The sequence below is a fragment of the Zophobas morio genome, unplaced genomic scaffold (assembly GCF_036711695.1).
Source record: "Zophobas morio isolate AGI-343-1 ecotype UQ-CSIRO unplaced genomic scaffold, CSIRO_AGI_Zmor_V1 ptg000329l, whole genome shotgun sequence".
NCBI lineage: Eukaryota > Metazoa > Arthropoda > Insecta > Coleoptera > Tenebrionidae > Zophobas > Zophobas morio.
In genome coordinates, this window is record NW_026972433.1 from 103,937 (window position 1) to 115,169 (window position 11,233).

The 11,233-nt window shown below is 32.0% G+C and overlaps 1 protein-coding gene across 2 annotated transcripts; it reads right to left on the reverse strand.

Moving 5' to 3' along the window:
• Nucleotides 1-2,402: 2,402 nt before the first annotated feature.
• Nucleotides 2,403-9,724, reverse strand: LOC135119993 (uncharacterized). Of its 2 annotated transcripts, XM_064044352.1 has the most exons (31): nucleotides 9,693-9,724; nucleotides 9,541-9,624; nucleotides 9,139-9,223; nucleotides 8,985-9,051; nucleotides 8,844-8,926; nucleotides 8,100-8,182; nucleotides 7,985-8,031; nucleotides 7,856-7,920; nucleotides 6,760-6,823; nucleotides 6,616-6,704; nucleotides 6,359-6,556; nucleotides 6,208-6,289; nucleotides 5,974-6,132; nucleotides 5,829-5,921; nucleotides 5,655-5,766; nucleotides 5,418-5,556; nucleotides 5,262-5,352; nucleotides 5,145-5,200; nucleotides 4,917-5,089; nucleotides 4,760-4,853; nucleotides 4,639-4,708; nucleotides 4,473-4,578; nucleotides 4,310-4,407; nucleotides 4,169-4,260; nucleotides 3,804-4,109; nucleotides 3,515-3,633; nucleotides 3,321-3,457; nucleotides 3,122-3,256; nucleotides 2,942-3,063; nucleotides 2,650-2,888; nucleotides 2,403-2,472 (listed from the first exon to the last, which is right to left on the reverse strand). In XM_064044352.1, the coding sequence occupies exons 2-31, from the start codon at nucleotides 9,588-9,590 to the stop codon at nucleotides 2,439-2,441; spliced, it is 3,288 nt and encodes a 1,095-aa protein (XP_063900422.1). In that variant the 5' UTR covers nucleotides 9,591-9,624; nucleotides 9,693-9,724; the 3' UTR covers nucleotides 2,403-2,438. The 2 variants fall into 2 exon arrangements, with proteins under 2 accessions (XP_063900422.1, XP_063900423.1); XM_064044353.1 differs by lacking the exons at nucleotides 2,403-2,472; nucleotides 2,650-2,888; nucleotides 2,942-3,063 and having other exon boundaries at nucleotides 3,182-3,256; nucleotides 3,328-3,457.
• Between the last annotated feature and the right edge of the window lie 1,509 nt (nucleotides 9,725-11,233).

Sequence of the window (11,233 nt, forward strand, 5' to 3'; positions counted from 1 at the left end):
AGAGACCAAAAACATCCTTGCTAAACTAAAGAGTGTACAAGCAGTAGACGAAAAGACCGAGAATAGCTAACAAACGAATACAACTAAACAAGTGCACGGTGTTCTCGCCATGAGGTCGCTCAGCACAGCTGAAATGGAAAAAATTAACTTTAGATCATGACCGTGTAATAGCCTAGATCGCTGTGGTCAAAGTCCAATGAATGCTCGCACATAGATATGAAGTTAATAATAAATAAATGCAAGCGCAACGTGTGGCTTGAACATTCTGTTGCGCTAAGCTCGCGTTGTATATATTTTTAAATTTATAACTGGTTGTCAGTCAGCAAATATTACAATCCCTCCCTTGATATAGAACTAACCCAACTAAGTTAGCTCGTAAATCCATGTACAATTAGTAGTTCTGCCCAGCCTTTGTGTAAGAAATGGATACAGACAGGCAATAACTTTAATAAGTTAACATTTCTATTAACTTAAGCACCATTTACACTTCAGGAAAACTATCGTTTTCCTTCCACATAGTCTTTTAGCTCATGGAATTTTAACATGCTTCTTTGGTCAGAGGTGTAAACTAGCACTACGAACTGATAATTTTGTAAAATCCTTAGATAGGTAAGCACCCTAAAACCCTTATAGTTAATATAGTCCTTGCATCAACGGGTATCTATTGCTCCAGCGTCATAATAAAAAGTTAAGAACGTAATTAATATTTTACTCATTAGGCTAGCTTTTTTTACTATTGTAGAAACCTACAATTAAAGAACTCTACCAATAGCTGAAAGACTATCTATTTATTTCTTTCTTTATTAACTAATGTAAATATTTCCCCAAATATTCCCACTAATAATAATATCATTTAATGAGGAAGGCTCCTATAAAAGACAGTAATCTTGTCTACACTAGGCCTTAAGCTCCCATTTAATTATTTAACCCAAGCTCGTTATATTTCTGTTAAAATATTTAGTACCGTTTAGATGTTATTACTTTAATCAGAACATTGGTCAAATTTAATTAAGTTCAACAGAAGCACGGGAGTCTAGCCTTAGTAGTAGACTCATAATGACTACTAAGACAGCATCGTACCCCAAAGCACCCTTTCTGTGGTGAAAAATGTTTCGTTGAGAGTAATTCATTATTATTTTTGTATCATCATTTATTGTTATATCATATAATTTATCTTAATTTTTTATCATTTCAGGGAATTTTACACTCGGTTTATTCATGGAACGGTGTCAATTTAGTGCCCATTAAACTTTAGCAGTTAGTACTAGTTACCAGTAAGGATATAGCTTTATACCTGCTCGGAAAATTTTGAACTCACGGCTCGAACTGATCCTACTATCTCTGCGTTGTTCGTAACTTAGTAAGCTAACCTAAAACTAAAGTTAATTTTTATTTCCTTTCCAGTACTTAGACCAAATAGAAACTATTCTAATTGTAAAAAGGATCTTTAAACTCATATTACATCAAGCCTTGAACTACTTTAGGAGATAGTGTGTTTGACCAAACAGATTGTATTATGTTTATTAAACCACCAATCAATAACCTAGTGATTTATGAGAGATACCAATATTTTAGGTAAGGCTTTATACAGATAACATTAGATTTTATTTAATACTAAGGATTTTAATAACTACTAGGATGAAACTAGCAGATGTTATATTTTAAATTACTTTCCTCTAATAATAACTGATTTACGCATCTAATTCCCTTTAAAACACCTTAAATTATGCATGCTCGGGAAGATCTCTCACCCATATATATTTTTGGTTATCCATTTAATCTCAAGATGAGCAGTCCTAGTGAATAGGATATTATAGTTATTAATTATTATTATTTACTAAAGGTAGTCACCATTCAAACTTATAGTGATATTTCTTTAATAAAAAGCAATAAAGACAGTAGCACAATAAGGACAGCTCATGGTAAAACCGGAGGATGTTTTGAGGTATAGGTGGTTGTCTCAACTTAGTAGTTACCAAGCTAGGTAGTTCAAGGCTTAGCTTCAAAACTTGGATGTCAAGGTGGCAATGCTAAGAGATCAACAAGATTACTTCGAGTTAAAAGGTCGTATAAGAGATACAAAAATGACATGTGAATATAGAATTGAGTATAGAAATGAACTAACGTGAGTAAAAAGACAATAAGAAATTTTTTTTCCAGATGCTCGAAATCTCTTTTAATAGACAAAACTAAGTACCACTCTGAAGATGAAAGTTAGCTTGTCCTACTAAAAAAAACTTGAGAGGGATTTTATAAAAATCGTGATTTTCAATAACTAAAATTATTCCGAACATATATTTTATAATGTACACAAACACATTCTTTATGAAATCTAGTAAAACGCCTATTATTCCTAAATTAGAGCAAAAAAACGTGATTATAATATGATAATAGTTTTTATTAATATCTTATTTTACTTGTGCAGATGATTCAATACTTCAATTTTCATGGCTGAATTCCGACATTACATAGCTGTATAGTTATTAATTATTATTAAATTATTATCGCTATTTATATTTATTTCTTTATTAAGTTTAATACATTTGTTAAGATTTTATTATAACTCTCTTTATTTCCTGTTTATTAATTTACTGTTTATTATAAACATTATTTTATTAAACAGCATTTATAATTATTACTATAACAAACCTGATGTCGTCCCACGGATGACGGTAGAGGCCTTGCTTAAGGCGCTTCTGATCAAGAAAGTGGCCAATGAAACCGAGAGTACGACCATAAACAAAAAGTCCGTTGAGCATTCCTGCGCCAATCAGCTCGTCAGCCTCCTCAGGTGTAAATTCTCCACAAAACCGAAGAAGATCTACAAAAGCAACGCCAATACATCCGTCCACGTTGAGTATAAGGTTTGGTTTTTTAGTTGTTGTTAACTTAAAAAAAACATTCAATACTTAATTGCGTAAAAGGATTTATAAAAAGCAACTTTTTCGACGTCGAGAGCAAAATCCAAAAGAGGAGTTTTCACAAAATGGTTTTTGACAAAAGTCTTAATGAGCTCGACACGTTTGTCAGGATTATTAACGCTTTTAACGCGGTGACCAATGCCTGGTAGCGATTGAGCACTCATAATAAAAAATCCCCCAGTTGCCATAAACAAAATAACCCATGATCAACTTTTTTTCGTCCCGCATCCTCTTAACAAATTCCAACGGGGTTAAGCCCATGTCATACGCTTGCGAAAACTGCTGGGCCGCTGCGTCCAATGCCCCGCCAAAGCGATCTCCAATAGTCAGCATTCCTTACGTTTTTAAAGGAGTTGGTTGGTTATAAGGCATCAGCAAAAAAACTAAAGCAAAGGGCACCAGAGACAATGGAGGAAATTAGGTCTTTTCCAGCCCTCGCAGTGACGATGGTGTTGTGGGCGCCGGAAACGGCAGGACCGTGATCCGCTGTTATAATAAGGCACATTTCTATAAATTTATGAGCGTAATCTGGCAGTCTTTAATAAGAAAAAGGGTTACTTGGAAGCGCTTTCAGATTTGGGCATATAATGTACCTCTTTTTCATCCAAAGTAGCGACAAAGTACCGCCAATCCCAAGATTTTGTTCCATAACTTGGGAAATCGTCATGTTGCAGTATATAAGCTCCTCGCCACGTTCATCAGAAATCGACGACTATAATTGATGGTTTATAATACTTAAATATAACTGGAGGATTATGATCCAGTGATTTTTAAAAGAGTGATTATTTCAAATTAGATATTGTTATACTTTCAAAAAAAAACACTTGAATACATGAAAAAATTTGATTATTCTTGTAATTCGAAAAAAATTTCAATATATACCAAAAAGGAAGTTGGTTTTCGAATCAAGCCCAGCTGTTGCGCCCACGCATAGTCAATGGGAACGGTCGGCCGAGACGGCTCAACCAATGGCTGCACGACGCCGTCAGCCAAAAGTTTACAGTAGACCGCGTGAATACAGGTCCCCAACGAATCAAAACTCTCAGGAACATGTGCGCCCGCTTGCTTTAGAGCTCGGTTCTTCACGACAGCAGTTTCTTGCTCATCATTAGCAAGAGCGCCGGCGTGGCCGAACTGAATCTCAGAGGCGATCTGACTGGCGCAAGTGCCAATACACCATGCAACAACCTAAGGTAAGTAACCAATAAAGAACGCATAAACGCCATGCTGCCAATAGAAATGAAGACCGGCTTCGTGATGGCACCAGAGGAAAGAGCCTCGCACACGGCATACTCTTCGACCCCGCCGACCTCGCCCAAAAGCACCATCATTTTACAGCCTTCGTGCGCGATATTAACATTAAAAAGAATGAAAGAAAAAGAGCCAACCATCTTGCTTTTCATAGCGAAGAAGGTGCTCAATAAAGGTCGACCCAGGGAACCTATCTCCGCCAATAGCAATCCCTTCAAATACCCCATCGGCGTTTCTAATGGGCAAAATAGCGATAATGAAGCTAATGACATCCACTAAACATGGGAGAGTAGATGAAACCTGGAAATAATGTTGTTCAATTCGTTGCTCATGCCGCCAGAACGGGAAACATAGGCCACGCAGCCGGGGCGATAGAGTTTAGCCGCTAGAATATTGTCCAGCATGCCTTCCACGCGGAAAATATCATCATTATTATAATCTTACTACAACACAATAACAGCATTACCGCCTGTATTTCCTATCCGAAAACAACCAGGCTTTATGCCTCCAACAGTAGCTGGACCAATAATGGTCACCTATTAATAAGTTCAATTCATTTTCTTTATTATAATTATTGGTAAACGTGCCCCGGCCATCCTAGCCTGCCTATTGAGCTCTTTAGTCCGCTTCTCAGGAATCCCTTCGGCAATAATAGAAATGACTTTAATTTGATTGGAGTATCTAAAAACAGTAGGTTGCAAGGGCCATGTGGACCAATTTATTCTTATTGGTTAAAAAAGGTACTTCATAATCTCCGACGTGCTATCATAGGCCGAGCGGAAACTAGAAAAGTTGATGACACAAGTTACTGAGGGATGCTTTTCAATGGCATAGCTCGCGCTTGGATAAACGGGTAGCAATATTTCTTTGGTACCCCAATAAAACTTTTGGGTATGAAACCCGCCAAATGGATACACCTAATGCAAACCCGAAATCAGGTAATAACCAATAGAAACTTAAATGGACACCTACCATGCCAGCAACAGAGGGCTTTTCACGTAAGCACATGTAGTCAAAATCGAGCATTCCTACTCGCCAAGAAGGACACGTGTTTTTTGGCTTATAAAGGAAACTAGCAAAAGAAAAAACCCTGCACAGCACGTGTTTGCATGCCATATACTAAGCAGGTGGTGTCTCGAGTAAAAAGCTCTCCAGAATAAGCGCTATTGGACGAAATTGGCTTCGAGAAAAAAGTAATAATACACAGTGAGCAGAGTAGAAGGTTAATAAACCAATAGGAAAAACCTCCGCGGGTAGGCTATTAACTACCTCTTTTTCCTGGTTATTCAGAGACTTCCGCTCATGTGAGTTCTGCGGCTTTACGTCACCAAGACTCAATAGACTACAAGGAAACGCGTCATCGTCCGGCGGACAGGGAGCGACGCTATAATAAAAAAAGCACTACAAACCTTGAAATATTACAATATTACCTAACTAACAAAAATAAATAATCAATAAAAAGCAACATAGGTAAATAATGACTTTTGGTTAAGGTCCAAAGCCAGAGAAACGATAGCAGTCATGTGAGTTTCCGGTCCGTACACTTCTATAGGGACGGACAGCTCGGCATTCAATTCTCTCATAATACGCAATCCTAAGTAAAAATAGTAGTCATTATTTTTAATGCTGAACGGTTATTATATAGAAGAGCGGAACCTTCTTGATAATTAGGGCCGCCGCGACGGACGTATATTTTTCCGTTCACTCTTTTTAGTCTAGTATCGAACTCTCGCAATGCCATAACGAGACCTTTAAAAAGTGTTTTTTAATAGTAAGCCCACCAATAAAATAAGAGGAAGACCCTTAAAAGTTTCTGCAACGTTTGTAAAGTTGGCAATGCCGCCGCCAACTATCAAAACTTTGCCTTTTCCGGAGGAATGAGGCTCAGCGCACATGAGAGAAAGAATAGTCTTGGCATACTGATAAGTCTGCTGAGTGCTAGGCGCTCCAGAGTACTCACCTTCCCCAGTGACATGAATTTTAAAAAGTCATTGCTCATGGCTTATTGCAAAGAGTAATTCTGTTATAAGAAAACCATAATTGGCAAGCTCGCTAGCGAATCCAAGATCGCAAATGGTGTCCGCATAGACCACCGAGGCTCCCCCGCCAGCAACCATCTACAATATGTAGAGGTCGTGAACAATCACGTTAACAAGTATTATCCTACCAGGCAAAGCCAAGCATACCGTCCATATACGACCATGCTTATTAAGGACAACCAGCTTAAGCGAGGCGCCAGTCTTGGCGTCTAGGTCGGCAATAGAAACTTCCTCAGTAGTTAACATACGCCCAAACGGCGCGGGAAAGTCAATGTCCCCCCAACGGGTGCCAACTTCAAAGCGCGCGGTTTCGTCCAGCTTGGCGGCTAAATCCAAAAGATGGACCTCGTGGAAGAGTAAATATTATTGTTATAAATAGCATGACGCTTCTGAAAAGTCAACACTTTGTTATCCTTTACAACAAAAGGATTGATTTCCAAATACGTAAAATGCAATTCATAATAAACATTGAAGATTAATTTCAAAAAAACGCCTGAAATAAACAAGTTACACCAGAGAAATATATAAGCATAAAAACACGAGCTTACCAACAAGTTCACGTTGATACTTCGAAAGGTTCTTTAAAAGAACTGAAATATGAGAATCAGTCAACTAAATAATTTTAAAGTTATTATAATATTATTTTATATTTACTTTCCTAAAAAAAACTTAATAAAGTTTAATTTTCTAGTCGCATATAACAATCCGCATATATCGACTTAATAATAAATTACGTAAAAATTTATGATATTTATTAACGATCATGATTTTATTAATAAAATAGATAAATAATTTTTATATATAAATTCAGATAAAAAAATATTTGCCTAAAATATAATATTAATATTATATTATATATTTTTTAATAATAAAAATTTTCTGATGTTGTAATCAAAGTTAATATTATTATTAATATAAAAAATATATTATAAAATAATTAAATTTTATTCTAATTTTAACAAAACTTTAATGATGTAATGATTCAAGTATACTATTCAAACTAAATTTTCGTACTAAACTATGAGTTATTTAAGTTTAAGTATTGGCATATGTAAGAATCCCCATTGGAGAATAAATCCACAAACTATTATTAAATTAAGTAGTAAAATTAAAAAATTTGCTGAAGTTTTTAAATTTGAAATCTTGAACAGGTTAAATATCTTACATATTTTCATTATTATCAAGTATAACTAAATAGTTAGACTAATTACGTACATATATGTATCCTCATTGGTCAACTTTAACAAATTTAGTAATATAAAAATATTGTTTTTCTAAAATTTTAATAAAATTTATTAAGTATACAAAATCTCTCAGAATAAAAAATTCATATCAGTCGATTCTAAATTAGTCAAAATATAATGAAAAAGACTACAATAGTTATAAGGGTTTAGTCACACACAAGGATCCTTATTGGATTCAACAATCAATGTGAGAATGAAAAAATTTATAAAATAATAAATTTTAAACTTTTCTATAAACTCTTAGCGGGGATAACGAACTCATTATTTTATAAGTTTATTAAACAGGTTATAAAAAAACAAATAATTTAAACTTTAAAAACATTTATAAAGTAAAAAAGTATATAATATGTAATTAATAATTATATTCTATAAAAAATAAAATAAGAGTTATTAATAAAACCAGATCTCCACTAAAAACTGTAACACTTTCTGCTTTAACATCCACATCGCCAACGTCCACGCCACCTGATATAGTAATATAATAATAATAAGTTCATAAAGAACAATAAATTATGTATATATAACAAACCTTCATGGTAAAAAAGTACTTTGCTTCCTTCACGAACACTGTAGATGCTGAAAAAGATAAATAATAATAATAGTAGTATATAATAATATAAATAGTAATATATAATAATATAAACCTCATATAGTATTCTTCATCTTGCCAATGAGAGCAAAAAGGTTCTATAATAAAATGTTCCAGTTTTCCTTTAAGATTGCCAATCTAATTTAAAAGTTATAAAACAATAATCTCCATAAAAGATCTTCAGCAATAAGTACTTTCTTATACTAATAGTAGTAAGATTATTAACTACGGCAAACAAAGCATAAAGTAAAAATCTCGTCTATAAACATATACCAATCTTTTAATTAAAGTATTAAGTTATATAAATAATCCAAATTTGATCATAATAATTTTATAACAAAAAATTCATTATTTTTTTTCACAAAAAGATAGCAGTAACTAAAGTAACAAATTAAATAAAAAATAATTTAATTTATACTATTTTTAAAAAATTTTAAAATATTTGTATAGAAAAACTTCTACTAAACACAAACTAATTATATAAACGACAATTACATTTACATTTTCTTTAAAAGAAAACTATATAAATTAGATTTTTATTTTGAAAATAGAACACACTAATATAAACCTTATACCGTCCAAAATTAAATAAGCTGTTTTAATAGTGAACAAATATTTAAAAAAATTTATATTATAAAAAATTATTAAAAAATATATACAAAAATAAAAAGCAAGAGTAGATTCAAAAAACAATGCAATTTCCAAAAATATAAAAAAAGTAATGCCATTTATTTATATATAACTTTAAGTAAAACTAAAAAAATATATCGTAATTCTTCTAAATAAATCTTGTACTCACTTTTATTTCAGATCCACGCTTTTCTTCAATCCACTGACAAGCTTCAGAATAAGTTAAATTTACTTTGACCAGCCCCAATTTTCCTAAACATTTAAAAATTATATAATAAAATTTAAAAATAAATTCAAAAAAAAAAGTTGCCACGGCGCTTGATGAGCTGATCAGGCTTAACAACGAGTTTTTCGGAGGTAAGCCAAGGATGGTCCTTCTACAATTTTTTTTATAAAAAAATATAGTCAAAAAACTCAACTCTTAAAAAAATTAATAATTAAAAAATATTATATAATAATTAAACCGGAAGATGGGTCAACAAAGTCGAAGGGGAAATTAACACCGACTTAAACTCAGAATTACTATTATATCCAAAATCTTGAAATGCTCTAAAAAATAAAATAAATTTTATAATAATAAAAAAATTCAAAAACCCTTATAAAATACTAAATAATTTAACCTACTATTTTTTGTCTTTTTAACTAATTTGAGTATTTTTTAAAAGGCCTTATATTTGTTAAATATAATTTAAAAATAACGAAAATAATAAAGTGTGTAAAACTAACAGAACCTAATAACATTAATGAGTAAAAAAAAAGTATAGTTAACTCCAACAAATTCTAACAATGATTGATCTTTATAATATTAGTATTCTAAATATTATTATATACTTATGATATTATATACTTATGATTAACCAAAATACCTGTAGATAATTTTCTTTCCATCGTACTCACGAATAGCTTTCGCCGACATAATTAATAATACAACGATAAACCTTAAAAACTTTCTATTATTTAAAATTATAAGTAATAGATTAAAAATACAAATAATATTTAATAATAATAAACATGTAACCACACGAAACGTAAATAAAGCACGCCGACGAGTAGAAAAGGCCTTCAACCATAAATTAGCAATCCCGTCATACATTAATAAGAAAAGATCAGTACATAAGCCTTTTAACAGGTGTCAATGATTGGAGGTTATATCGCCCAAAAAAAAATTATATAGAACAATGCTTTGTTTACTATAACATGTTAAGCTTTTTCCCTGAATTTTTAAAAGCATTTAGTTATGTAATTTCAATTTAAATTCCGAAATAAAATTATTATTATAATAAAATATTGTATGGCAATAAAGGAAAATTTTCTAAAATTAATAAAAATAGTAAAAAATTCTTTTTGATTAATTTATATAAAGCTTATTTTTATGTTCATCTTTGTATACAACTGTTTTATTTATACTCTAAGTTATGCATTAAAATATAGTGGTTACAAATTTAATATTATAACTAATTAGTATTGTAGACATAGATTGATTGAACTTTAATAAATTACTTCGCTTTCTTGCATTTATTTCTTTATAAGCAATTTACAAATAAAAGACGGTATAATAAATTTTTCAAAGAGCGTTAAAATATGGTAACTTCTTTATTTAACCATTTTAAGCTAATTTAAATACTTTTTTATACATATACTAAAGGGTTAAGACAGCCGAGTTTACCGCAACTCCAAAAAAGGATTTTTCCACTTGTTCAACTCTCTCCCTCTAGAGTCAAAGCATTGGAAAGGTATTCACTTCATATAACGTTTTATTGCGATCGATATTATTTATTAAAAACGTTTATATTTTTTCTTTTCATCCCTATGTTATGCTATATAGTAAAATTTGAGTATCAGTTCATTAATTAAGGTTTATTTTTGATAAGGGTTAATTTTTCTGAAGGGTAATTGGTCTAAATTAGTTAAGAATATAGGATCTTTGTTGGAGGAAGCTTTAGCCTAGATTTTTCGAGATGTTAAGCTTTTACAATTTTGATAAGAAGGGTCGGCAGTATACAGGTCTCTTAGTGCGTATTAAATTTAGTAAAGAATAGATTGTGGTTGCCCTCCCTGGCGTTTGCTTAATTAAAAATTTATCAAATTAAGCCTTAACCTGATCCGAAGATTTCAGGGAAATTCAGACATTTTAACGGTGTAAAGCATTATTTTTCGGTGTGTGCAAATAGTTAGCGAAGAAAACAGTCCCCTTTTCTATTTTTATTTAGGGGACTTAACGAAAACAGGAAGGTGATAGAGTTCAGTTGTTATTCATCTCCTGTTTTAATTATTTTCTTTTGATGAAGTATCTTATTTAATAAATCTTGCGGATCCTTTACAACCATTAAATGGGACCGCGAAAAGGGAATTTCATTCCTTTTTAGAGGGGTATCAAATGGGTAGCATACCCCTAATTTTTTAGCTTTAATGTTATTCGTCTATAAACTTTCTATCAGGTCTAAAATCTACCTTGTTTCTATTATTAAGATATACACATTATATTTAAAGGTTTTACTACGAGAGAAAAAGAATAAGAGGAGAGTCCGATGCTTAATTTTAAAGGGATGTGTTTGTAAC

Excerpts from the sequence above, each read along its gene's own strand:
- LOC135119993 (XM_064044352.1), bottom strand. The coding sequence starts at position 9,590 with ATGTCGGCGAAAGCTATTCGTGAGTACGATGGAAAGAAAATTATCTAC. Across the intron at positions 8,032-8,099 it reads GATGAAGAATACTATATGAG|CATCTACAGTGTTCGTGAAG; the intron begins GTTTATATTATT and ends TATCTTTTTCAG. Across the intron at positions 4,408-4,472 it reads TTGAACAACATTATTTCCAG|AAACGCCGATGGGGTATTTG; the intron begins GTTTCATCTACT and ends TTTGCCCATTAG.